The following is a 27,713-nucleotide window of genomic DNA, read 5'->3' as shown; positions in this document are numbered from 1 at the left end:
TGTAGTTGCTTGCTCAAACATGTAATCAATAGTTTACACATTGTTGTAAACCTTCTGTATGTACCTTCATGACAGCATCTGTTGATTGTAGACCTTGAAAATGACCTGCATCCCTCTCAAGATTTTGTTAGATGTTGTGATGTTGCCAAGCTTCTTTCTAAAAACAAACCAGACTGTTGATTTGGTCACTCATAAATTTTCGCTGTTTCTCTGACAGGCTCACCCTAATGATGGCGTCCCTTACTAGCATTTTTTTTATGATTAGGATACCCGATTACGACATGGTACCCAAATTCAAGAGTGGATTCAGTGTAGTCTGTTCAAGCCATGTATGCTATGTCGGTGTCATGAAATCACCTCTTGATCGTAGAGTGTAACATCAGTGACATCAAGAACACTGCATTTAACCTTGTTCTTGTAGTTACCTGCACTACCTCCAGTAGATAAAGTTAATAAAATACGATGTTAGAAGACGATTCAGAAAATAATACTAAAATACACGATTATTGTTGCATTTTCGCAGCTGTAAAAAGTGGTATCAGGTATGTTTTTATGTAGTCTCGGGTTACAATGTCGAACAAACCCGCCCTTTGTGAGGTCATCAAGCCTAACAGCGACACCCCGTGGACGGGGGCGGCAGTGCGCCCTTTGTCTCGGTCACGTAGCTGTTTACGGAAACATTTTCACGTCCGCACGTGCGCCAGTTTGTCACTTCTGCACGGTACGTGAGGGTTCGCGTGCCCTCGGCTCGAAGGAAGGGGCAGGCTGTGCTCGGTTTTTCTCCCGAAATATAAACGAGTTCAAACTTAATGCGTGTCGAGCGATGAGGACTGTGCTCTGCAGCCATCGTGGAGAAGTAGGAGGAGGTCCGGGCTTCATTTTGCCCGTCTGACCTCGCGCGAACTGTGCAGAAGTTGTCGTGAGCTAAAAAGGCCCATCTGGGTTTTTTGTGTGTCACACCTTTGAACACGGAGCGGATTTGTGACGCGAGGAAAGATGATTTTTAGGAACATTCACTCAGGGACCTGCAGAGCATGGCTGTCCCGGGTGAGTCGACGTTTGTTTTCACACTTGCTGTCATGCTAAAACGCTGAAGCCTTGTTATACTCTCTCTGCGTGAGCAGAAACGGATGATAAACGGACAAGAAGCAGCGGGTGTTGCTTCCACTGTCATATCTTTGACTCCTTTTCTTGAAACGCCCTGCACTCTGGCATTTGGTCAAACCTCTGAGGAAGTTCCTGCACTGTGCTCACATGCACTTACTGCTCTTTCAGCATTTTCAAATGAGGAACTCTATTTCACCTCTTCACCTTCCACCTGCAGGTTTCCCTGAGGCAGGAGCTGTGTTTCTTCTCCTCGGTGCCCCCACAGCCGGTGCCTCCTCTGGCCCAAACCCTACAGGGCTACTTGCGGGCGCTGGAGCCCCTGCTGCCCCTCGAGGAGCTGAGCCACACCCGTAGGATAGTGCACGATTTCGGCCGGCCGGCCGGGCTTGGTACACAGCTGCAGGAGGGTCTGGAGAAGAGAGCCAGACTCAACAAGAACTGGGTGTGTAGCAGAGTAGCGGAAGGGGAAAGAATCAATGAAAAATCAATTGGTGACTCCCACACGAGCCCCTCAGAATCAGTTAATTAGAATAACTTATTCAAAAATGCCCTGATTATTTGATTATTATTGACCACTTGTTGACCACTTGTAGACAAAACATTAATTTGGTGATGTTTTGATGGTTTGGACGTTTTCTCTCAATAAATAGAGAAAAAAAAATCAGTAAATTAATAATGGTTGAGGAAAAACAGCTTCTGTGCAAGCCTAAATGTGTGATCTGATGGTTTATAAGCTGGGTAACTGTTTTCAGAAATGAACTTATTAGACCAAGCAGCATTTTTCCAGTCTTCTGTTGCCCAATGTCAGTGAGGCCATGTGAATCACCATTTTCCCCTCAGTGTATGCCTACACTACGTTGCAAAACAGTGTTTCAAAATAGTTTTTTCCCCCCCTATCGATTAAAAACAATCACTAAAATAAGCATTACTTTATGATATTGTATGTATTTAGCTCTTGTTCTGCATTAAACAAACTTATTATTTCAAAGTTTAGGGAATGTTAAAACGTATACCCTATTGCTGAGAATCAAAGAAGAGTCATGTCTTGCTTCTTGTCTGTGACTTAACTTTGCAGCAAAAGTCTGTTAAAAAGCTTTGAGGCGCACACACACACACACACACACACACACACACAGACTCCAGTAAAAACAAAAATCAGTGCCTTTGTGGTTTTGGTCCTTTTTTTGAACTTCAGAGCTGATTTCCGTGCCCTTCCTTTGGTCTCCCCTGCAGATCTCGGACTGGTGGGTGCAGCGGGCGTACTTGGAGAGCAGACAGCCTCTGCCCGTGCACTCGAACGCGGCTATCTCTCTGCCCCGCAGAGATTTTAATGACTGGAGGAGCCAGCTGGTGTGAGTCTACATAAACTGATGTAGAGAGACGGCAGAGAACAGCTATGTGGAAGTGATGGTGCAGAAACCCGTAAAATTAAACATTAAAGGGTGAGATGCTGATGTTAACTCACAAAGTTAACATCAGCATCTCAACGCTGAAGATGTGTTGGCCCGCGGTGTATGTATTTTGAACACTCAAAGCCTCACAGTTCATAGCGTGTAAGCCATTTTTAGATTTCAGTACAACAGCAGCAACAGATCTTTGTATTACTTTGAGTGTGTAAACACAACAGAAGTGTTAAAGGACACAGAAGCAAAAGGGTTTAGTTAAGTGTTGCTGTGTCATCATGCACTTATGATCCTGATACTCACACCTGCTGTTTTTATTTTTATCATTTAAAGCTTGCAACATGATGTCCTGCTCCTCTGTGTGCCAAAGTCGTTACTGCCTCTGTTGACTTCTTTCAAAAGACAGACGCATAAACCGAATAGGCCGCATCTGTGAGACTGAAAAGGGGGTCCGTTTCACTTAAATTCTTTAGATCTCATCGCCTGAAAAGGGGGGAAAAAAAAAACATGAATCATGCCATTAATGATCTCTGAGGTTTCATCGTGCTGCTTTGTTTAGCTGAATATGATTTGTGTTTATAGAACCGCTTCGTGTCTGTTTCCCTGCAGGTTTGCGTCCAGACTGATTGCAGCCGTTCTGGACTTTAAGGCCAAAATAAACACGTGAGTCTTAATTTATGGAACATATTTGGAGCAGATCAGTGATCAGTATGGACATGGCAGGACTTCCCTTTTCTGCTCTAAAGGCTAAAAATGATGAGGACACTAGTACAAAAAGTAACAGCATTGTCTCCAATGAAAATAGAAAGTCAAAAGTTTTCAGCGAGCATTCACTGGCCGCTTTATTAAATACAGCTTGCTAGCTGCATTAATGCTTCACAGCACAGATTGAACAAGGAGCTGGAAACATTTCTCTGAGATTTCTGACCATATTGATGTAGTAGCATGCCATGTGTGATCTTCTGTTGCTTCAAGTTCTCACAAGGTATGCTCTTCTGCATACCTTGGTTGTAATGAGTGGTTGTCTTGAGTCACTATCAGGTTAAACCAATCTGGCCATTCTTCTCTGACCTCTGCCTTCACAAGGCATTTTCTCCCAGAGATCCGCTGTTCGCTGGATATTTTCTTTCTTGGGAAACCTTAGAAATGTTTGTCTGGGAAAATCCCAGCAGTTCAGCAGTTTCTGAAATGCTCAGGCCAGCCATGTTGAAAGTCATTTAAATCACTTTTCTTTCTCACTCTGATGCTCACCAAATCGTCTTCACTGTGTCCTCATACCTAAATGCGTTGAATTTCTATCATGTGATTGGCTGATTAGATACTTCCGTTAACAAGCAGTTGAACAGGCGTAACTAGTAAAGTGGCAGATGAGTGTGTAGCTCAATTGTTTTTGTCGCAGTTGAAGTTGAATACATAACAATCACGTAAAAATATTTCTATAAATATGACTCTCAGACTCATTTCTTTCATTGATAGTAATTTAACTAATGTTGTGTTAAAAACAAAAAGCTGTTTCAGGCTTTTTGTTAATGTTTGAAAGAAAATGAAAGTGAGAACTTAAAACTTTCGTTCTTGTAAAAGAGGAGCTTTCATTTGGTTGAAACCCATGAACCAAAGTCTGTAAAATGGCAGTGACTTTTACACAGAGGTTCAATCAAACACCTTTTCTTTTGGTTCACTCTCCCACTCTGTGTTCACGTATTCTGTGTTTAGCCTGTAAGCTATACACAGATGCCAGATTAAATCAGTGGAATAAAAACGAAAATATGTCACACTTTATAGTGCAGATCAAGTACAAGCTGCTATACAAGTCATATTTACTGGTGCCCAGTCTCTCTGCTGTGTGGTGGGGTTGGGGGGTTACTATAGTAAAATACAGTTATTCCCTTTAGAGCTTATGGAGCTGGTTATTACCCGGGGGAATCACAGGCTCTGTACTGGTGTCAGACTTTGCAGTAATCCTCTGACAGCGTTTAAGCTGCGGTGCTGCAGTTGGTTTTATTCGCTTCTATTTTTGTGCCGTGACCTTTGACTCGGCTGGCATCGCCTTGTGTTTTCTCTGGTGCATGAAGTTAATCTGCGTCTAAATGTACTCGCCTGCACATATTGTAACAGAATCTGCAGCTCAGTGCTGCAACGTCTGCTGGAGTCTCTGTCTCCCCGAATGAAGCATGAAAAAGGTGTTTCAGTGTCGGCGCATTCAGCATAGCTCTGAATTTTTAAACTCCAAAAAGTTTTTTCCTCTTCCTTGTCTTTCGCTCTCATTTTCATAGCTACTCTCTGCTCTATTCCCACTGCACAAACTCTGAACTATTGAGTATAGAAAGTTTCTGCTGCTGTGCATTTCTGATCTGAACTCTTTTATCACATTGCACTTTATTTTGTTGTCATGCATCCTGTAAGATTAAAATTGGTGTTACAGTGCTGAGTAACAATCAGGGGGCCTTGTGTTGATCAGTGAGGGACGCCTTTATCATAGTCTGTGGACTTCAGCAGCAATAGTTTAAACTCTAACAGGGAGATAAGATTTAAACTAGCTGGAAGAGGAACGTTTTTAACTGGCTGATTTAGGAAGAAGTCGGGATCAGAATGACCCGGCCTGAACCGGGAAGCAGAATTTGGGTTTTTCCGAATAACCTTAGGGTCAAGCCTGGTTTTCTGTATTATGAAGGTAGTCCACTTAACAGGGTGCATCAGCATGGTAACTTGTGCTGTAGAGAGGTTACTGTTTGGAGATGAACGGGTAGAAATCACTGTCCGCTGACCAATCGATTCTCCCTTGGATCTCTGTTTGGAAGAGCAGGAGGGTCTGAGATGTTTTAATATTATTTAACGTCTTTGCATTTCCCCCGATGAACATCAGTAAAAAAAATCTAGATTTTTTCTTTTCTAAAAGTATTTTACCTTTTTTCTTGCTCTATAAGCATTCATATATAATCCTAAAACAGGACCTACTTGTACTTTGTCACCTTATACAAAATTGGCTTTTTGTTTGTTTGTTTTTAATTGAATTGCTCTGATTGTTAAACACCACTGTGGCTCCCGCTGAAAGAGTGGACACTAACAATGTCTGTTATACATTACTTTAATTAAATAGTCAGTTATAAGCCATCAGATTCTCCAGTGTCCTAATGAGACATGTTAGAAGTCTGTAGACTTTCACAGTCTACATTTTTGCCTGCTGACAGAGCTACAGTAGGTGCAGCGTCTTATCAGGTGAGGTCCTGTGCAATGAGCAGGTCTAAAACTGATGGGTGTCTTTATTCTTTGCACAGTTGTGAGATGATCAGCGATCCCGCACAGAGATGTTATTCATTGTCCCTCGGTGTATTTAACTAGTGCAGGGTGCAGTCAAGAAGAGGGTAACCCATGTCTTTGTAGGTGCAGGCAGTCATTAAGTGACTGTCTTGAAGAGGCGGCAGCTATAAGTATACGCTCATTGTTCAAAACATGGCTGAGCAGAAGGGGCGGATTAAGGGTTTCATCTTACTAGGGGAAACAACCAGAGAGGGTGACTGAGGAAAGCAAAGGATGGGGGGGAAAAAAACAATAATGACTGACGTGTTTCTCTTTGTCTGTCAGCGGGCAGCTGCCGGTCGAGTTCATGCGAAGGAAGCCCCTGTGCAAGGAGCTCTACCCGCTCCTCTTCTCCTCCTGCAGGATCCCCGGCCCCAAACACGACTACATTGCTCACTACGGCCGCTCCCGCCGCTCGCCGACGCACATCACTGTCGTCAGGAACTACCAGGTGAGTCGTGCCTGACAGGTGGCAGAAGATGGATTTAGATAGTCTCTTTTGTTCTTTTCTTGTGTTGCCAGTCAAGTCGAGTCTTGTGCAATCACATCTGAAGCTGCTTTTTGTGTTTCTTAAACTCCAAGTTGATTGTTGATACACCAATTTTTGCAAACAGAAGTCACGTGATCGTACAGGAAGCTTTCTTCTGAACATTGAGTACTCTGGCAGCACATTATCCCACGAGATCGTTGTTTTATCTAGTGATTGCTGGCTGTATGTGGATATTTCATCTACATCTTGATTAAAAGAGAAGCTTATTTAGTTTGTAAAGTATCTGCACATAAGTGGAGAACCAGTCAGCAGATGTCTGATTTAACATTGAGTTCAGTTGGGTAATTAGAGAAAGGAAGAGAAGTGTTTAAAAGCATGCTTCTTAGCATTTCAGACATCTGTTACTTTTTATCACAGGAATTCTTAAACCATGAAAACATGTTTGATTCTGGAAAGGAAAAAAGCATGAAATGAGATATACTAAATCTACACAGTGTTTCATAATGACTAAGGACTACTGCATACTCACATCTACTGTACTTTTTATTGTAGGTTAGTAAGTTGTTCATCTTTCAGAAGACGCAGCGTCCAAAATTAACAAAATATCCTGGATGTTCACCTCTGGCGCTTCCTGTTGTGGCTCAGTTTTTTTTCAAAGGTTAACAGATTTACTGAAAAGGCCTTCTGCTGCCAAAGTGACTTTAATTGATGTAGGGCGTGACTCATTTGCAGTGCGTCAAGTTTGGCGGAGCTGCAGCAGAGAAGTGATAGAAATAGTTTGTTTTTTATTTAGTCTGTTTCTACAGGGTTTATTAGCCACAAGTACAACATCAGCTCTCACTCTGGACTGATGACAGTAAGCGGAGTTATTGTATACTAGTAAGCCAAATGCTAGTTTGTGTTTTTAAATACATTTTGTAGCTCAAGTTAAAATCTATATGTATATGCACACCATTTAATCTGAGGTATGACTGAATGTGATGCAGTCAGCATTATTTGCATGGACTCTGATCTGTCGAGGAATTGTTCTCCTTTCATGGACGAGTGCAGCTGTGCTGTGTTGTTGTGGCGCCCTCTGATGAACACGTCGACCCAGAGTATCCTAGAAATGTTCAGTTGGAGACACAGTGTGACTAAACGCTGGCCAAGAAAGTCTCTGGATATAAATACAGGACCCAGAGAGTCCTGTGCTGCTCTGCACGTGTGGGGCTGGGCATCGTCTGCTGAAACAGCTGCTGGGCGGGGCGCAGTACAGACTGGAGCGCCCCGTCTCAGCACCTCAGCCAAGAACAATCGGGTCAGGGGTCAGAGATGTTGCAAGGTTACAGCTTGGATACATGAGAGTCCCGGCAGGAAGTAGCTCTGCCACTAGTCAGGCGTGACGCTGATGACAGTGGTGTTCAGAGACTGCTGCCTGCAGAAAAGAGTAAACTAAACCAGCTGTGAGGTGTAACTTCATTCATATGGAGATTAATAATCCCAACAACAAGCAACCAGAACCCAAAAGTGCTTTCTTAGAGATTAAAATGATGCAGTGAGAATTTTTTATTTATTTATTTCTTTAGAAATCTACTCGTCAAAAAAAAGTGCTTTCATCCACTGAGCCTCGGTTTTCTGATGGACTTTTGAGGATATTTTTCAGGTGACAATTCTTTTTGTTTTTGTAAAAGGCAGAACAGGAAAACCCTCAAAGAACTTAAACTGCTTAACAGAAATTCAGATTTTATCGTCTCAGCTCTGAACTTGTTTGGTTTTTTTGATAACTGTAAATGTTGGTGTTTCTGTGGATTTGAAGGGTTTTTTGTGACTGTAAAAAGCACTTAGTGCAGCTTAGTAATCGAAAGATGCCCCCGCTTTTAGTTTTGTATTGCTTTTAAAAACTTTGATCTTACTGACATGGTTTTCCTCTTACTCCCAGTTCTTCCAGCTGGAGGTTTATAACAGTGATGGCTCGCGGATGACTGAGAGTCAGATCCACGGGCAGCTGCTCAGGATCAGGTCTCAGTCTTGGAAGACGGACAAGGAGCCGATGGGCATCCTGACCAGCGAGCACCGCCACACATGGGGAGAGGCTTACAACCGCCTGCTGAGAGGTAGATCACCACACACGCAAGCCGGTGCTTACTACTTGACTGCTATCTCACTGTAAGCTGCTGCTGTTTTCGGTTATTTTAAGAGAGCAAACAAAACTGATCTGTTAATGGCTCAGTTTAAGAAAATACAAATGTGAGAAACGTCTACATGCCAAGCTCTGACTGTAGGATTAACATCCCCTGATGTTGGTGAAGCTTTGCTGGTGTTAGAGTAGCATAGGATACGCCCTCGCATCCATTTTTCTGATGTGCTTGAAATGACGTCACAATATCTGAGGTTCCTTTAGAGCAGCTTGAAGGTGGTGGCCAAAGGAGGCGTTTTATTAATTTTTACCTAATTATAGATTTTAGATAATGAGACCTTCCAACTCAGTGGTTTTATCATCTGCTTTGTAGAAACCTAACTACACATAGGAGACAGGAGAGGGTGCTGTGTACTTGGAGCAGCTCAGTGATCAGAACTCTTCATGTTTTTAGACCTAACACTGGTTTAATGATGGATTGATTAGTATTTAGTATTTAGTATTTATTTATTTATTGTCATTGTCAAGAACAATGAAATTGCGTTTGGGGCTTCCATACAACCCAAAAAAAAGAAGAAAATAATAAATACCCCTTAAAACCCAAGTGTACATATTTAACCCAGTGTGACTCCAATGCAATAAGACAATCCTTAGCAATAATGTTCGTAGAAATTCAGACAAAGACCTGAGAAACATGACAAAATACAACAATGCAACCCATTCAATATTATTGTACTGTGAGATATGATATCAGATATGATAGTTATCTATTTAAGAAAGAGGGGGGGGGGGCAGGAGGGGGAAGAGAATAAAGATATGATGCACCAATGCAAACCAGTTCATTGCTATTAAGAAGTTGGATATGGTTATTGTCCGTGAGAGGGGGGCAGAGAGTTCAGGAGCCTCACAGCCTGTGGATACAGGCTGTTGGCCAGTCTGGATGTTCTGGCCTGTATAGACCTGTACCTTCTCCCTGAGGGCAGCAGATGGAAAAGGTGGCGCGCAGGGTGATGTTGGTCCCGCAGGATACTGTGCACCCTCCTCAGACAGCGAGTGGGGAAGATATTACTGATCTCTGGCAGACTTGTTCCAATAATTCTGCCAGCTTCTTTCACCACCCGCTGGAGTGCTTGCTGATCGGCCTTGGTGCAGCTGGGGAACCACACTAGAAATCCATACGTCAGAACGCTGCTGATGGCACAGTTGTAGAAGTTCAACATCAGAGATCTGGGAATGTGTGCGCTCCGCAGTCTCCTCAGGTAGTAGAGGCGCTGTTGGGCCTTCCGTACAACTGAGGTGATATGGTTGCCCCAGGACAGGTCCTCGGTCACAGTTACCCCCAAGAATTTAAAACTGCTCACCCTCTCCACCGCCTCACTGCCAATGAAGAGAGGCAGATGGTTGTTATGACCCCTCTTCCGGAAATCTACAATGATCTCCTTGGTCTTTTTGGTGTTTAAGACCATTACATGTCTCAAAGCAGTTTTAAGTGTTAAATGTTTTATGCCTGCATCAGCAGAAACCCAATAATCAATCTTGGTTGGAAAAACTGAAATGTTGGTGATGGACGAAACTCTCAGACACTTAAAATGACCGAAAGTTGGAATCATTGTGTTTCCATCTTGTTATTTTCATACTTGGAGTCTGCTGAAGTAGTTTTGCATGATTCACAGCTCAAAATTATCCTCATTTATTTAATACTGTGGTGCAGCCCCTCAAAGGGAAAGAAATTTATTTTCAAGTAAGTCATTAAGTTATAAAACAGTAGTTTGGGACAGAAGAGGCAGAGTGTGTACGGACAGTGCAGGAGCTGATAGAGGAGAAATGTTAATAACCGTACGAGCTGGCAAAGGACAGGAGGAGTGATGATGTCGAATAGTTTGACTCTTTTTATTTTAACTCCTTTTAATACTTGATAAATGCAAAAACAGAAAAATGTGAGATTGTTGTGTCAAACTCTGAAACCAGATGGAACTGTAGAAAGAGGAGTCAAAGGAGCTTGCAAAGAAAAGCGTCTGGACTTCTTTAAGTTGCTTGAAGACGTTTCACCTCTCATCTGAGAACCTTAAGGCAGCTCTCTTCTCATTGGCTGCCACGCACAAACAGCAGGTCCTCCACAATGACTTCTTTACGTCTGTGATACAATTAGTCGTTGCTTTCACTGAAGTTGTAGATTGTTTTGGTGCATACAAATATAAACATACCATTATGTATGAAAACGTGTTCTATAGTATAAAATAAAAACAAACAAATGGGGAAATAATCCTAGTGATAGCAGCACCAACAAACAATACTTAACAGAAAATAAGGAGAAGCAATCAATAAGCAGGAACAATTTTTGGGCATCATATAAATAACGGCTACATGTGGGAGACGAGTTGATTGGGTTTAAACGACACGGTCTCTGTGTGTATCAGATAAACTGAACCAGGAATCGGTGCGGATGATAGAGACGGGACTTTTCTCCTTGTGTCTGGATTCTCCAGTCATGAGGATATCAGATGAAAAGTATGTGTACACACACACACACACCGAGTATTTCTGTGTTTGCTAAATCAGTTGAGTAATGCTGTCTGTGCAGATATTATTGTTTCTTATGGAGGTTTGGAAACACTGCACAATTATCACTACCCGTATTTGAGCTATTGCTCCATTTAAATGTTGTGCACTCTCTGTGGTTTTCTGCGTGTGAGCTCATGAAGAATTGCTTGTGCAACCACTTTAATTGACAGGTATGCGAGCCGCAAGGCCGCGCAGGTCCTTCATGGCGGCGGGACGTTCTCCAACAGCGGAAACCGCTGGTTTGACAAAACGCTTCAGGTGGGAATGCGCACGTGAATGGCGAGAGATGGCTTGTTTAGAGCAGCTGATGCAGAGTGCTGACTCGTGTCTGTGTTTGAACAGTTTGTGGTCGGCGAGGACGGCTCGTGGGGTCTTCTGTATGAGCAAGCCACGGCCGAGGGTCCGCCTGTAGCGACGCTGCTGGATCATGTGATCGAGTATTGGTGAGATGTTGGAATGAAACTGCAGATGTGCTGAATTAGTCAAGAAAAATTGAGCTGAGGTGGAGAATGATGGGGTGTCTGCTCTGAGTGTTTACGTTTTTTTTTTCTTGTCTGCAGTGAGAAACCGGACACAAAGAGGGCGCCGCTGCTCCCGCTACCAATGCCCAAGAAGCTTTACTTTCACATAGACCGAGAAATCAAGAGGGACATCGAGCACGCCAAGCAGAACCTTGACATGTAAGCTCCCAACTTTTTTTTTTTTTAAACTTAAACTCTGAGCTGAGCTCTGCAGCGCGCTGACCTCTCTGCACACCATCAGCTGCATGTTTGTGTTTGCTCTGAAATCTGACAGAGGTGGAGAGAACTTGCTCTAAAAGAAGGCCGCAGGAGTGTAAACAGATTTATCTTTGCTGTGTTTATGTAACCTTGATGGAAATAATGCCTCTGTGGATAACTGTAAAGTCATTCTTCATAATCCACTGCTGTCCTGGTCAGATGCCAAGCTTTTTATATGGTCCTGTGCAATTTCAGAGCTCTCTCAAATCATTCAGATGCCAAAATATGATTGAGGAATAAAGCTTTTTCTTACGTGCAGTGTGGAGTTCAACGGGACTTAAAAATATTATATGGAAATGTTTAAAATAGTGAGTAAAAGTAGGTAGAAGTAAACTTTGTTTACTTTCTGTCACATAATCTAGTGATTTCCCACCTCCTCTCTACACTGCTGTCTGAAAGCTTATTTAAAGCTGCTAATTGAACCTTGACTTTAAACATAAAATCAGCACAAATGCAAATGTTTGTCCTGAATTTGTTGAAGCCTGATCAACGACCTCGACGTTAATGTGTTCAACTTCAAGAAGTTTGGCAAGAATCTTCCAAAGCAGCACCAGATGAGCCCAAACGCCTTTATCCAGGTCGCCCTGCAGCTCGCCTACTACAGGTCAGTGCCAGCAATCTGCTTTTCTTTTCTTTTTTCTTTTTTTGTGTTGTTTGTTTGTTTGTTTTTAATCTGCTGTTAGAATTTCCTGCTGTGCTGTGGTTAGTCTCAGACTGGATCAGATGGCATTTGTAGTTTTTTTTACTTCAACCCCGTTGCATTAGAGAGGGAAAGTTACTTTATTAAATAACTGGTAATGTCCAAAACTGACCCATTTAGCTGCTTTGTGAACCGACTGATCATAAAATAGATTCCTCTTCACTCACACCAGTCCACCTGGTAATCTAACGCCTTGTTTGATACCTGGACTTGATCGGATGAGTTCTGTTGGAGTAATTGGAGTGACTGATTTACACTGATCGGCCACTTTATTAGGTATAGTTTGCTGTTACTGGATGGATCCATCCCTTCATGTTGTTTAAGACCCTACTACCCAAATGTTGCATCAGAAGATTAGACTCATCAGACCAGGAAACACTTTTCCCATCTTATTGTTCAGTTTTGGTGAGCCCCTGTGAACTGGGGCCTCAGTTTCTGTCTCTTAGCTGACAGGAGTTTCACCTGGTTTGGTCTTCTGCTGCTGTAGTCTGCCTGCTTCTGAATGCATGTTGTGTGTTCAGAGATGCTATTCTGCATACCTTGGTTGTAACACGTGAGTTCTCTGTAAATTCTGAATGTGCTAACTGTCTACAAGAGTGAGAATCATTAAGTTTTGTTTTCTGCTTTGTCTTTAAAGTGCAGCACTTACTTGAGATGAACACCTACCTGTTAGCAGCATTGTCTCTGATATTGGCTTTATTTTTGTCTGCAGAGTTCACAGTGAAGTCTGTTCTGCCTGCGATATCGCCACTCAGAGGATGTTTAGAGGAGGAAGGACCGAGTACATCCGCTCACCCACCAAGCAGGGGCTCCAGTTCATTCTGGCCTTTGATAATCCGTCCGTATCGGTGAGAAGCACAAACCCTGTGAGAAAGTTCTCCCGCTGAATGGGAACAGAACTGTTGGAGGATTTTTGTAGCTTGGATTCAGAATGTGTTTATTTTTTGGGGTTTGCAGCGGGAAGCAAAGCAGGAGCTGTTCAGAGAAGCTGTTGATGCCTACTCGGCTCTGACCGAAGCGGTAAGTGTTAAATAAATGTTAAAACATTTATCTCAAAGCTGCTGATTAACTGATTCAAAAACACTCAAACAAGAGTTTCATTTCTCTTTTGTTCAGGCACTTAATGGACACGGCATTGACCGCCACCTGCTGGGGCTCAAGCTGCAGGCCATCGAGGAGGGCATGAGCATTCCCAAAATCTTCATGGACACGGCTTACGGGCTAGCAACACACTTTAAACTCCGGACAGGACAGGTGTGTGTGTGTCTTTGTTCGAGGTGTTATTTACACTGTTGCTCAGTAGGAAATGGGAATTTTTTTTGTTGTTGTTGTTTTGTCAAATGATAGTGGCTATATGAGAGGGAATTTTCTACCAGATAATCTCCTGTGAAGTTCCTGTGAATTTCTTGCAGCACACGCATACATGGATGCTTGGAGTTTCCTCAAAATGAATCTGTTTCTCTTCCTCATTTTAGGTGTTGACAGTCAGATGTGTGGAATTTTTGTAGGTTTTTTTTTCTTTTTTGCCCCGGGGTCAGCTCCTGATTGTTTGTGGGGTTTTTTCTGGCATGCCTTAGTTTTCAAATGACAGTATATATCAAAGCATTTGTACAGTATAGCTGAATGTTCCAGATTCGCACAGTTTTAAAGGGGATCTGTGCTGCTTGGTTGAACTCAACGATGTAGTTGTTTTGTTTCTCCTTCTTATCTTTGACAAAGTTGTGTTGTCTCATGAGTGTGATTCAGGAAAAAATACCCAACTGGCTGTTGAGATAATGACAAGTTTCCAGTTAGCAGCTATGATCACCGGTTATGTGGATTTTGACCAGTTGGAGCATAAATTGTGACGGCAAATTTTCATTTAATTTTAGTCATAAAGGAGGTAGTTGATGATAACTGTGATGAATGTTATTGGTCAACAAAGTTAACACGGCCCAGCTCGCATTGAAATGTAGGTGCTCGTATTTGATGTTTTATGAGCAATTAAAAACACTGTAGATATGAAATGAGAACAGCAGAATTGAGCTCTTGGCATCTGTACAGATCATGTGATATAACTGGAAGCTCTAGATCAGCTGTCTGGTGAGCCTTAGTGTTCTCGTGATGAAGAGTGAACTTTGAGACTCAGATTTGAGGATTTGTGTGTTTTTAATGACGTGTGCCCAGCTTTAAGGCCCAGTTCCATTATTGATCTCCCTCCTGTCTTGTCTCTTCAGATGCCTGCAAACAACACGGACAGCGTGATGTGTTTCGGTCCTCTCGTTCCTGACGGCTACGCCGTCTGTTACAACCCTCAGGCGGACCACATCCACTTCTCCATCACGGCCTTTAACTGCTGCGAGGACACTAACGCAGAGAGACTCGCTCGCACTTTGAGGGACACCATGTGTCATCTGCAGGAGATGTTGCAGCCTACTGTGTAGAGCTGCTGCTACAGCGTCCAGCAGCAAGATACCAAACATTATCTCTAAAGAATATTTTGTACGACTTTTGTAGGGGTGCTTTTTTTGGGGGGGGGGGTATGCTTGCTACTCACGCTTCACTCCAGCATTTAATTGTGTGAGAGCCTGGAAAAGATCTCTGCAGCTCTCGGGTTCTTTTGTTGCTTCTTTAAAGTTTGGGTGAAGCGATAAATCTTTTTCTAAGCTGTCAAATTTGCATCGTCATCGTTGCATTTCGAAGCATCAAATTCCACAGCGTCTCTCGATGAAAGCGAAACGACTCAATGTGACACTCCAGCATTAATCGGAAACGTCTACGCGTGCACTCCTTTGTACAACTTGTGAGATGACCTGTGTCCTTCAACCTTTCACATTTCACTTTTTCATCAGAATTAATGGGAAAGTTGGATTTTTTTTTTTTTAATAGGTGAAAAAGGTGGTTTGAATGGACCAGAGGAGAGGAATTATTGAGGGTGATGTGGTGTTTTTGTGTCTGAACTCGACCTGATCGTGAGATGAATTTTGAATAAGCATAATTTTTGTTGTTTGTTTGTTTATTTGGAGGATCTTGTTCTGCACTCAACCTGCAGGACTGGTTAATAAAGCCTGTGCTCACATAATTTCTCACTCAAATTATTTTGTCCATGTTAAAGAAAGTATGAGAGTGAGGATTTCCATTAAAAATCTGACACTTTTTCAGCAAAGTGGCATCACAGAATCGCAGTTTTTCACCCAATCTGATTTCTGCTCCAGTGCGCCCCCTCCAATGTTCAAATCTGGACACAATGAGATCTCAACTTTTCAAACCTCATCAGCAGAGCATCTGAGCTGCCTACTTTATGAAAGGTACATTAAATAACTATAGTGTATGCAACCCGTCATAGCAGACCACTACCTGATGAATAACAGGAAAAGCTGACCCTTCAGTCTAGGCTAAAGGGAGGTAGTTTGCTGACGTGGTTCTCCTTAGTGGTAAGGGTCACTGCAAATCAATACAACATTATCTGGAGTGATAAGTTTATCTCATTGTGATGTGAGTGTTTTCTACAAGGATGATGGTACTCCTGGCCAGTGTCAGGGGGGAAGGGGTCTGTGGCCGTATAATAGATGTTTGAAATTAAAATTAAAGTAGAAAGACCTGTCAAAGCTGCATGCCATAAGTGATCCTGCACAATTAATAAAGCTGCTCAGTGGGTGGCCTGTACAGGCTGCACAATTTTAAGGTAATGAAACCTGCTTTAAATCACAGAATTATATGCATATAAATGGTACGCTCAGAAATACAGATCAAAGTATAAAAGTGCAAAAAAATATTTGAGAATAATGGGGAACATGAAGTTGCAGAGGGGATACAGCAACCTTTTTGAACAGGCCTGGACTCATGAGGCTTTTCCATAACGCCAAAGCTTGGAGGTCACTGAATGGGTTGAAGAGTATGAAAATGATCTGAGTCACCAGCTCTTAATCCAGCTGAGCACTTTTTGAGGATTTGGACTGGCTTTGTGGAGAGGTGTATGAGAACTGGTCATCGTCCCTCCACACTGCATTAGAGTCTGTCAAGCACCACTGAAGATGAAGCTGTATGTGTGGCCTAACATCCAGATTATTCCTCTTTGTTATCTATTTCTATTTATGCTTATGTTGTGACTGAGATTTATGTCAAAGTTCAAAGGTCAGACTGAATAAACATGCCTGTAAACTGCAGCTTGACTGACTGTCAGAGGAATGCAACAGTAAAATTGTAATTTCAGTTTACAACGGAGTATGCACCAAAGGAGCAAACACCATTGAAAGAGGGAACTGCTTACATCATATTATTATGGCTCTCATGATCAGTAGTTTTATAGTTACATAAAGTGAAACATTTTCCCAGTTTTAGCTTCGTATTAACTACCAAAGTTCTTATTTGGTTCGGGTTTTTGAAACTTTGTAAGTTTCTGTAAAAATAAAACAAAAAAGTTGACAAAATGTATTAAACTTTTTTAGTGAAATGCTTATAAAACATTATTTAAAAAAATAAAACTTATTTAAAACTTGTTTTCCCTGTCACTTTTTTTTTTATAATGTTACAATATTTATAAAGGCAGACGGTGTCTGAGATAGATAGCATGGCCTTCTGTCCACCAATCTAAGGGACAGCGCATGAACAACCCTTGAGCACCAGATCCATAGAGGCAGGGGTCAAGCTAAAGACTGGTAAGGTGCCCTGGAGACTATCAAACATATAGTTGCAGAAGGTTAGACGCAATTGGACCCGTGTAAGTTGAGAGGCACAACCAGGTGGCTGGGGCAGCGTACAGGAACATCTGTCCATATACTGACTAGAATTCCCTGATGGGAAACACCACCAAGGTGGTTGAAAACAACAGGGCTGAGGTCCTGTGGGACCTTGAGTTCTAGGCGTACAAGCAGCTGCTGGCTAACTAACCTGATGGCTGACAAGGAGCAGAAGACCGTATTTGCATTTTATTATAACATTATTGGCAGCAACAAATAAATACACTGTGTTAAAAGCATTAAAATATTTGAGTTGCACAGCCCAGCATTAAATGAATTTGATCAAAATCAGAGAGACACTGTTAAAGCTGCACATTAAAGAGTAAACAAAGCTTGTTATGTTACATACTCGCGTCACGGTGTAACAGTCTAACTGTTTATGTTGTATCTGCGCGTGACCCTGTGGGGCAGCGCTCTGCTTCCCGCTGATTGGACGAGCGGAAGCAGGAAATGACGCCAGTAGCGGCCGCTTCACCTGTAATTTAAAACCGGAACAAACGAAAACAAAAAGCAGGGACCAGCTGTGGAGTGTTTCTGCTTTTCCTGGAGTGTTTTGAGCACTCTCACGGAGAAGCGCTGGCCGTGAAACAGCATCGTCTAAAGGAGCACAACTGGACCCAGAATAATGCCACATTAGCAAAAACCCAACAGTTTAATGCTTTTATTTTTTACAACACCTTTTCTCGCCTTTATTACTTTAAGTTGTGATGGAGGGTTTCGGTTGTGCCAGCTTGAGGATGAGGAGGAGGAGAAGCAGCAGCGGGGCAGCCGGGCTGCTGTGGCCGCTGCTCGGTGCGTGTCTCTGGGCTTCGGTGGTCGGGTACAAGCCGGTGATCATCGTGCACGGTTTGTTCGACAGCTCAGGGGATTTTATAAACTTACAGCGGTTCATTAACGAGGTGAGTGTCGGGGCTAACGGAGAGGCTGATTCAGGGGATAGTTAAGGTGTATTTTACAGTAAATCCTGCAGGCCTTACAGGTTATATCACCACATGTTTATCAGCAAAACGTGGACCGTGCAATATGCATCTGCTGTTAGCGAGCTTTATGGTAAGGGTAATACATTATTTAGTGATTTAATATGAAGTACTTCCTGCTTTGTTGATGTAGAAATAAAGCAGCAATCATACAATTAACGGGCTCATTATAGAGAAGTTATTGTGCTGTAATATAACACCGATCAGAGTTGTATTATTACTGTATTATTACTATCATTAAGTTACTTTCCAGAGCTGTGTTTGGTTTTCCTGTAATTTTTATTGCATATGTCTGGGGTAAGATTAAATATGTTAAAAACAGTCTCCTCAGGCTGGCTTTGCTCACAGATGGGGAGAAAATGACAAAGACTAAAGCGTTCTGCTTTATTTTAGCGACTTTTTGTAAGTGCATAATATCCTGTCAGTTACTTTACCAAATTGTATTTTTGTTTCTGTTAAATTTCTCATGCTTAGTTTTAATTATTGAGGTTTAGTTAACTGAAATAAACCTGTTCTGGACTGCGAGTGTAGAAGAAAAATAATGTTCTTTATAATAGATACACTAAAGCACCTTGAAGTCTCTCAGTACTCACAATGATAAAGTGATTAATTACTACTAATCTTCTACTACAACCTCCTCACACACACACACACACACACACACACACACACACACACACACACACACACACACACACACACCTATAGAAACTGTCAAACTCTCACCAGATGATCTGGCTATGTATGCTTGTTTCTGCCTCAGAAAAAAAGTGTTATCTAGTTATCTCAAAATTTCAACTGATTTTCAAATAATTTTCTCAATTTTGAGTTATTTTCTGAGAAGTTTGAAGTTTAGATTTTGAGATAAAAATGATTTTTTTTGTTTTCTGTGTCAGGAACAAGCTTCCATACCTGGCTGATGTGACTTGTGTGTTGATATTTCTGGAGTTTCTGTGGACATGTCAGGAGAGGTTTAAGAGGTTAAAACCAACATTAGGTTCCTCTTTATTTATTTTTTCTGGAAACCACAGAAGAGACCTTTGTGGTTGGCTTAAAATACCAAAAGCGGATCTGAGGCCTTGTTTTTTCTGCTTTAGTTAATTTGCAGTTCAGTGATTCAGAAGCTTAAACATCCTCAAGGATAACTGACAGCACCGGCATCTGAAGTTACTGAGGGCACGTTGCTGATTCTTGTAGCTGTTCAATGCTATAATATGACAAATCGCTTAGACGCTGTGCTTCCTGTGAGTTTTTCCTGTTAAATGATGCGAAACCATCTCCTTCTTCCGTCTCCTACAGTCTCATCCAGGGACGAACATGACCGTCATCGACCTGTTTGACAGGGGCGCGAGCCTGGAGCCCATGTGGAAACAGGTGGAGGGATTCAAGGCAGCTATCTACCCAATAATGCAAAACGCAGCAGATGGGGTCCACTTTATCTGCTACTCTCAAGGTGAGCGAGTGCAAATTGCAGTTATGTGTCCATGGTTTCTCTGGCAATCTCGCTGAGGGAGATATCAGAGTGACACTATTAGCTGTGAAGGTTTATTTTCAGGAAGAGTGTTTAATGATCTGTTTGCTTTAGGATTTCTGCTTCAGTCAGCTGCTGGAAATTCCTACCACGCAACGCCATATTGTATTTCAATGTAAATTTTCCCCCCGAGGAACAAGTAATGCAAACAAGATTCTCTTCACTCAGCATGTTTCTGTGAAAAGAGAGCACACCAAAAAGAAAAAAACATGGACTTACTCTGTGTGCTTCTTGATAAAATAGTTTGTCTTTATGAGAAAAGCATTATCTTGATTGTGGAATGTTTACTTGTCACCGTCGCATGAGTGGCTCAGTGGTGTAGTGGTTTACACATTTGATCCTGGGAGGAGACGCGCATTTCTTTGGGATTGTGTAAGGAAAAGTGTCTCAAACATGTGGGCCTACCTGCTGTGACGAGCCAAAAGTAGCTTCTACACCTCGTTCGAGTATTTCAGAACTTGAGCATCTTTGTGAGAGGAAATGACAAAATGACACAAAGTCTTAGCGCCACACTGACTAATGTACTGCTAGCTCGAGTTTGAATTTCACTCTACAGTACAATGAGATGCATGTCAGGTTAACTGGTGAGTCAAAATAGCCCATAGGTGTGAATATGGGTGTGAATGGTTGTGCAACCTGCCCTGGGCGAGCCCCCTCCGTGTCTGAATAGGATAAGCCAATCCACGCTCATTAAAACTAATTGACGCTAGAAATAACACGCATAACCTGGTGGACTAACTGGGAAGACGGGTTCTCCAGACTTCAACCGAAACACATCCACCAAGACAATTGAGCCTAATCAGATGTTCACTGAGAAATCACAGACGATGGAAAAAACTCCTGGCTGGTGGCAAATGGAGGATCGGGATAGGAGATCAGATCTTTAAAGAATCTCTGGACACCAGACGGAGTTTCACTGGTAGAAGCTCTGTCTGGTTAACCACAATGTTAAGATTTGTGTCAGAAAAATGTGATTATTGGATTTTATTGGTGAGACGGGTTCTAAATCCAAACTGTGCAATGCGTTGAATATTTCAAATAAACCGGTTGCGAAAACAAAAACTGTGGACAGGAGTAAAACCTGATATCACACAAGATTTCACCCCAAGAACTGAAAAATCAAAAAGCTCAACTTCAAACTTTATTTATTAACTAAATTATTAATATTGATTTATTTTCAATTTTCACATTTCTACAGAGGAAAAGCTGCTCTTCATCAGACCAGTGAAGAGTTAATTTATTTCTGCCTGTGTTCAGACAGCAGCACCTTATTATTGCTTTGTGCTACTGCGATGCACCAAATATCCCTGTAAAACCATCTCCTCTTCTTTCTGAAACTGTTTAAATTTTGACTCTAGCACAAATGGTCACAACATTCAAGTTAGCTTAAATAAAGTCCTCAAAAGGAGCTTATGTAAACATATTTAAACTAAAATTCTAAATAAAGTACAGAACCTGATGCAAAAAGCTGACTGTAACACAATAGAGTGTCTCTATAAAGTAAAATGGCTCAATAAATTCAACAAAGTGAAATAAAACAGACTAAAAATAACTTACTGGATGCAGTGAAATGCACAATAAACGACAATAAAGGTGTTGTTAGAATTTAAAACGTCACAATGATACAAGGTTAAAACATGTGTTAATACGAGAGAACAGATGTTTCTCTGCTAAACAGATGTGTTGATTTGCAAAGAGATTTTGACTTCCTGATTTGAATTAGCCTGTCAAAAAAAATTGAGGTGGGTTGCTAACTCTCTTCAGGTTTGTTTGACGAATTAATGATCAAAAATGGAGTTTGCAATCAAAATAACTGGATATAAGACCTTTGAGCACTGGGAAATTGACATACGCACAGTCAGCTGACCAGTTATCTGTCTGTCACTGCTCTGTGAGGCACTTTTTTATCTAAGTGGGTTATATAACATTCAATGAGAAGGTTGGAAGGTGGACTTGCTCTCTGAAAAGCTACACAAACATGTGTCTTTATTGATGTTCTTACAGGCGGTCTGGTTTGCAGAGGGATCCTCTCCACTCTGTCTGACCACAACGTCCACTCCTTCATCTCCCTGTCCTCACCTCAAGCCGGGCAGTACGGAGGTGGGTCCAACATGGAGAGCTTAGTTCAGCAGCGTGTTTTAAATGCAATCAGTATTTCTCTGTTGAGAATCTACTAATACCCTGTTAGTGAACCAGTGTCAATATCTGACAGCTGTAAAATGAAAACTCTCATGATCTCACGATGAGAAGCTGCCTGATAATTATCAGCAAAATCGTAAATTAGGGAGTAAAAACCCAACAATGAGTTAGTAAGACTGATGTTGTTGGACCTGTTTTTATAAGTTATTGTTTTTTTTAAGAGAATTTTAGCTCAAAGCCTTACTGCTTCATATCACTCTTGCTGCTCTGGTGACAAGCCAGAGCTCGCAGCTATTTCCAGCATCAGTCAGCAGACTGACACAGTTAGCAGAAAGCTGTGAAGCAATGTGAAGAGAAAGACTGCAGAAATACTTTATCGTGCTGTGGACTGATTTATTCTCTGACTTGGTCATCATTCTCGCTCCTCTTTCTTTCCCCTCAGACACAGACTACTTAAAGTACCTCTTCCCTCAGTTTGTGAAGTCAAACCTCTACCACTTGTGTTACACCGCATTAGGTCAGATGATATCCATCTGCAACTATTGGAACGGTGAGACTCCAGGATTACTTTTTTCTCACAGATTTTGAAGTCGTCAAATTTCTTTTTTTTCCTGCCTTTTCGGACTTTAAAATCATAAACGAGCAGTTTGATATTGTGTTTGCTTTTCACCTGTCTGCAGACCCCCACCACAGAGACCTCTATGTCAACAGCAGTGATTATCTGGCTTTGCTCAACAGTGAGAGACCCAACCCAAATTCAACAGGTCAGAAAAAGAACAATCAACAACAACCCTTATCAAAAATTACTCAGTGTAACGAGTAATTACTTATATCAAAATGACTCAGATAAAGTGCACAGTAGCCATGAGGTGTGTTTTATTTGCCATCTGCAGAATGGAAGAAGAACTTCCTCAAAATCAAAAAGCTGGTACTGATTGGAGGACCGGACGATGGAGTCATCACGCCCTGGCAGTCGAGGTGACAGCATCCTCTGATTTTATTTCCCTGAAATCTCACACACATGGATATCTTTAAAAAGATTTTTGGACTTTGTGAAAGTTGCAACAAATGAATTTAGATCGAAATTTTACAAAAATAATATATTTAAACTCATTGTGGTGCTAAAATAATTAAAATAAGACTTTAGATCAAACAAGGCTGCATCATATTTTCTGCTTTAAAGGGATTTCAGTTTATTCTTTGTGGTCACAGCTGTCAATGACATCTTGCTTCGTGTAACTGTGGATGATCTGATGACTCTCATGTGATGCTAACACACTGCTTTCATGTCTTTACAGCCAGTTTGGATTTTATGACGACAACGAGACGGTTGTTGAAATGCAGCACCAAGATGTGAGTGAAAGTCAGAATACATTTTTTCATTTATTTCTATCTGTTTTTAGGTCATTTAATTCAATTCTAAATAAGTTATATAACACTAATTCACAATAACAGTCCTCTAAGGGCGCCCAACAATCAGACAATAAGCGAGCACTTGGCAACAGTGGGAAGGAAAAACTCCCTTTTAAGAGGAAGAAACTTTTGGTAAAATCAGGCTTAGGAACCGTGACCAGCTGGGATGAGGGGAAGAAGACAGGAGAAAGACATACTGTGGCAGAGATCTAATGATGAATAAATATATAAATTATAAAAAGGAGAAACCATGATTCTTACCAGAATAAATCATGAGAAACTAAAATGTTTTTCAGTTTAACACAAAAACAAAACAAAACAAAAAAAGATCTTTGTTCTGATGTCTTTGACACGTTAATGGGTTTGTCATAAAGCAGAGCCATCTTTTATCTATGTCTCATTTATGGAGGTGCTCCTCCCAGAGCAAGGCATGTGCTTTGTTTCTAAAGAATAGAAAAATACATGCACAACCCCACCAAAAATCTGAGGCGGTAGATTTATTAATGACTCCCTTGTGCTGTGTTTTCTTTTTCCAGCTGTACTTGAGAGATGTTTTCGGGCTGAAGACGCTGGCGGCTCGCGGAGATCTGATCCTCTGCTCTGTTCCCGGCGTTCAGCACATCTGGTGGCACTCCAACAAGACCGTGTTCCACACATGCATGGAGAAGTGGCTGGTGTAGCACAAAACCTCTTCACAGCACACACATGCAGACGGACACACAGAAAAACACACAAAAACGGTCGACCTCTACAGCCTCGGTTATAGTGTCTTCTGTAGGACATGAGCTGATATTTTGGGGGGATTACAGCTGTGAAAGATCATTTGGTGATGTCAGGATTTATTTTAAACCGTCTTTCATTTTCATCTTATTTAACATTTAAGGAGAAAGTTTAACATTAGGGGAAAAATTTTGTTACCTCTCTCTCTTTTATGTGTACAGTACATGTTAGGCTATACCAGAAGCAGGTTAGCTTAGCTTTGCACAAATAATGGAAATAAAGGGAAACATCTAGCCTGCTTGTGTGTGACAAGGACAAAACCAGCACTTTTAACTTCACTCACTAACTTGTTTATTTTATTTGTCTGAATAAAGTAAGTGTAAAATGACATTGGCAACTATTAGTGGCGACTACTAGTGGGCTAAGAAGGTACTGCAGGAAGGCTACAGTCATGATTGACAGATTGATAGATGGATACTTTGTTGATTTGTATTCAAATTTTGTTTTATAATAGCATAATAAAGAGTACAAAATAGTTCAGTCTGCAATAATTAAACAACATAGCTAAAGTAAAAGTGGTAAAAGTATCACAGGTGCCTACTGAGGACCTTATGCTGTGAGATTTCACACATAGACAGTGATTTAAAAAAAACAAAAAACAGAATACAAAATAAAAATGAGGTTAAGGAGATTAGAAAGTATCACACTGCAGATTGCTTTAATAAATAATATGTACTCTATAAATGTAAGAAACATTTGGAGGAATGGTTAATCTGCAGATATTTCCTGGAGTCCAGCTACCAACATAATGTTGCCAGCATTTTAAAACCCCAAAAATATCACCATCACAATTAGATTTTTGGGTGCATTAACAAAAAAACATTTAACATGTTATTCAGTGGGCTTAAGAGTGCTGGTAGGCAGATTTAATGCAATTCATTAATTCATTTTTAATGATAACACAGATCCAGGCTAGTGGCTTTCAGCTGCTATGTTGAGCTAACGCTCTCCATTTATTCCCACTGATGTCACCTTTGCGAACAACGTGAGTCCGGCCCTCACCGTCATACGTAGATGGTATGAAAGATGTACGTTTCTAAGGTTGTTATAACTAAAACTAAACTAAAAATTAAAACTACATATTAATAAAATAAAATGAACTAAAACGAATTAAAAAAATAGAGGACATGATGATGGACGGACATGTTTACTGAGACTGTGGATGTCTACATAGATTGAAACTAATAAAAACTAAAACTAACATTTTTAAACAATAAAACCTTCAGAACTGAATTAATTTATCCAACCCTGGAGATACGTCCATGTTTTATACTGTCTGCGGTGTAGTTTCGGCTTGTCGTGCACGTCTTGTTCTTGTTTGGGTGGGTTGTATCAGTACAGGGATCAGGGATTTCCATACATCTTTTCAAACTGCTTGAAAGGATGAGATTTTCTGGAGAAACCTTTACCATAATCTAACCTGTAGCATTATCTCGACCAAGGCTTGATTCATAAAGGGGAAAAAAAGCACATTTCCCAAAATGTTACACTTCTCCTTCACGTATTTATTTTAAAAAACCCACATTGTTGCTTTTGGAGAAATCCAGCACATCGCTGCCTGTTTGCTAATGGCTGTCAGAAGGGGTTTTAGCTGCTTTTCTGACTTTAAAGGAGCACTCCAACAATTTTTCATTGTACCATTGCAAGGGACAAGAGTGCAAGCAGTCATCGTAGCAGAGGATTAAGGATATGTTGAATTTTATTTACAAGTGTGAGTCCAGTTTGTTGTTACGTTCTTCCTGCCTGTTTCATGGCAAACCTCCAGTTTTAATGCGGGCTTTGAGGTAAGTGAGCTGTAGTTGTCCAGCTGAGCTCACCAGTGTTGCTGTATCAGCAAAGTTGGCGGCATGCCCCTTTTTATTTGAATAAAAATATTAGTTTATCACTTTAAAAGCATGCAGTGTATCAGACAGTGTGCGTCTGCTCCATCAAACATACCTCAAAGCCGCCACACAAACACGACAGTGCCTGAGCGACGTTAAGTCGTCTACATGTTGAGACTTACTGCCCCGCTCGTCTCGCGTTGAGTCATTTATATGTTTTTCATTCCCCCATCTTTAACCCCGGTGTCTAATTCAGAGTGAGCCTCCGATCTTATCATCAGTTTATTGTAACTATCATGCAGTGCTTTGGAGCTTTACTCCATCGCTTTTGTAGATGAAGCCTTAATTTTTCCCCCCTACATGCCTCAGTATTTCATGCCCATTACCAAAGTGCTACAACACACTGCCTTTAGTGACGGTGCTAAAAACAATGATAGGGAGGGGTGGCATTGGGCATAATAAGACTAGAGAGTGGCTGTGATATGTTAGTGTTTACTGGTCCACCGAACCTCCCATCACATTTAGATATCTCAGGCCTTTTAGCAACCTTCATGTTCCTTCTTTTCTGTTGTTTAAGGGATTCATTTGTAATACTTTTAATTTATACTTGTCGTTCTTATATTTCTCAAAAGGACAAAAAGCGGAGCGTGTATTTGAAAGATAAAACAGAAAAGAAACTTAATGGTTAAGGATGAATTGCACATTGTAAAGAGAAGGGATGTTGTTGAGATAGGGATGGTTTTATCTGTGTTCAAGCTACTATGTTAATGTTATTGCATCTGTTGTTCATGTATGCTCGTGCAAAGCCAGAGCTGTTTCTACCGTGTTTGTGTTATAAATGAACAGGTGTCAAATGCTGTCAGGTCTTCAATAAAAGACGGTTTTGAGCATTGTTTGTGTTTGTGCTTTGTCCTGTCAGTTAACAACACACATAAATAAAGCCAAAACTGGTCTTGTGAACCAGATGATTTTTTTCTGTACATTTTGCTTCCAAGGACCCAGACTTTATTGTAATTTTTTAAAGGCTCTTGAACAATAGTTCTCCAGGCTTTCTGAAGGACTTGCAGAGTTTTTCTTTGGACATCGGCTGCTTTTTGACTCATTTGCAATCCAGTCCTTGTACCTGATCATTTCCAGATGAATGTTTTTGTTTGTTTTTTGTTAAGCTGCTTAATCCTGACCTGTGAGTTATTCAAGCACAAAAATGCACAAAATTTACTGGATGAACCACTGTTATTCTCGCACATAACAGATGAGTCAGTAAAAAAAAAAACAATTTAGATTTCTTTTGGGTTCAAATTGTTATCTGTATGGAGGTCAGGGGAGAAGTACTGCAATGAGTGTTTAAAGCAAAGTGTAAAGCCAGTGGAGGCTCTGTCATGGTCTCGGGCTGCTTTTCAGACAGTGGTATTGGGAATCTTGTCAAAATTGATTGAATATGAATACAGAACAGTATGGTCAAATTTTGATTGTCCATCTGATTGTCAAGAGCTTCATTTTTCAGCATGTCAATGATCCCCAAAAAAACTGCCAGTGCATTAAAAGCATACTTGTTAAAAAAAACAAAAAACAACAACAACACACACAGTGGAACATTATCAGTCATGGACTGGCCTCCCCAGAGTTTGGACCTCAACATTGAAACATTGTGGGATTCTCCTGACAGAAAACAAAGGCGTTGCTGCCTTTGTTTTCCAAAGAAGAGCCTTCAAAAAACCTGGAGAAATATTCCTGAAGACTACTTAAAGAAATGACAAGAAAGCTTGTCTAAAAGGGCTTCAGGCTGAGATGAAGAATAAAGGTGGTCATATCAAATACGGACTTTTCCAGTTTGTTAAGACTACAAAATGTATTTTTGCCTTACGTACACTCACTCAC

The 27,713-nt window shown here is 41.2% G+C and overlaps 2 protein-coding genes across 2 annotated transcripts; both read left to right on the top strand.

The window, feature by feature from the left end:
- The first annotated feature begins 675 nt into the window (after positions 1-675).
- Positions 676-16,805, top strand: cratb (carnitine O-acetyltransferase b). The gene is made up of 15 exons (XM_085346127.1): positions 676-1,047; positions 1,325-1,549; positions 2,341-2,459; positions 3,120-3,173; positions 6,093-6,258; positions 8,216-8,390; positions 10,831-10,921; positions 11,146-11,233; positions 11,318-11,418; positions 11,536-11,655; positions 12,236-12,358; positions 13,167-13,302; positions 13,412-13,474; positions 13,571-13,708; positions 14,671-16,805. Exons 1-15 carry the CDS (start codon positions 997-999, stop codon positions 14,875-14,877), a joined length of 1,857 nt encoding a protein of 618 aa, XP_085202253.1. The 5' UTR covers positions 676-996; the 3' UTR covers positions 14,878-16,805.
- Positions 16,806-17,676: 871 nt separating this feature from the next.
- Positions 17,677-26,706, top strand: ppt2b (palmitoyl-protein thioesterase 2b). Its single transcript, XM_085345964.1, has 8 exons — positions 17,677-18,071; positions 19,449-19,602; positions 21,685-21,780; positions 22,262-22,369; positions 22,500-22,583; positions 22,713-22,797; positions 23,118-23,172; positions 23,769-26,706. The coding sequence occupies exons 1-8, from the start codon at positions 17,880-17,882 to the stop codon at positions 23,910-23,912; spliced, it is 918 nt and encodes a 305-aa protein (XP_085202090.1). The 5' UTR covers positions 17,677-17,879; the 3' UTR covers positions 23,913-26,706.
- The last annotated feature ends 1,007 nt before the right edge of the window (positions 26,707-27,713 follow it).

Source organism: Diplotaxodon limnothrissa, linkage group LG22 (genome assembly GCF_057381915.1).
Source record: "Diplotaxodon limnothrissa isolate DT_005_m linkage group LG22, D_limnothrissa_male_GT1.1, whole genome shotgun sequence".
Classification (NCBI taxonomy): domain Eukaryota; kingdom Metazoa; phylum Chordata; class Actinopteri; order Cichliformes; family Cichlidae; genus Diplotaxodon; species Diplotaxodon limnothrissa.
This window is presented reverse-complemented; position numbering and strand designations above follow the sequence as displayed.

Excerpts from the sequence above, each read along its gene's own strand:
- cratb (XM_085346127.1), top strand. The coding sequence starts at position 997 with ATGATTTTTAGGAACATTCACTCAGGGACCTGCAGAGCATGGCTGTCC. Across the intron at positions 10,922-11,145 it reads ATGAGGATATCAGATGAAAA|GTATGCGAGCCGCAAGGCCG; the intron begins GTATGTGTACAC and ends TTTAATTGACAG. Across the intron at positions 13,709-14,670 it reads TTAAACTCCGGACAGGACAG|ATGCCTGCAAACAACACGGA; the intron begins GTGTGTGTGTGT and ends TTGTCTCTTCAG.
- ppt2b (XM_085345964.1), top strand. The coding sequence starts at position 17,880 with ATGGAGGGTTTCGGTTGTGCCAGCTTGAGGATGAGGAGGAGGAGAAGC. Across the intron at positions 21,781-22,261 it reads TCAAGCCGGGCAGTACGGAG|ACACAGACTACTTAAAGTAC; the intron begins GTGGGTCCAACA and ends CTTTCCCCTCAG. Across the intron at positions 22,370-22,499 it reads CATCTGCAACTATTGGAACG|ACCCCCACCACAGAGACCTC; the intron begins GTGAGACTCCAG and ends ACCTGTCTGCAG.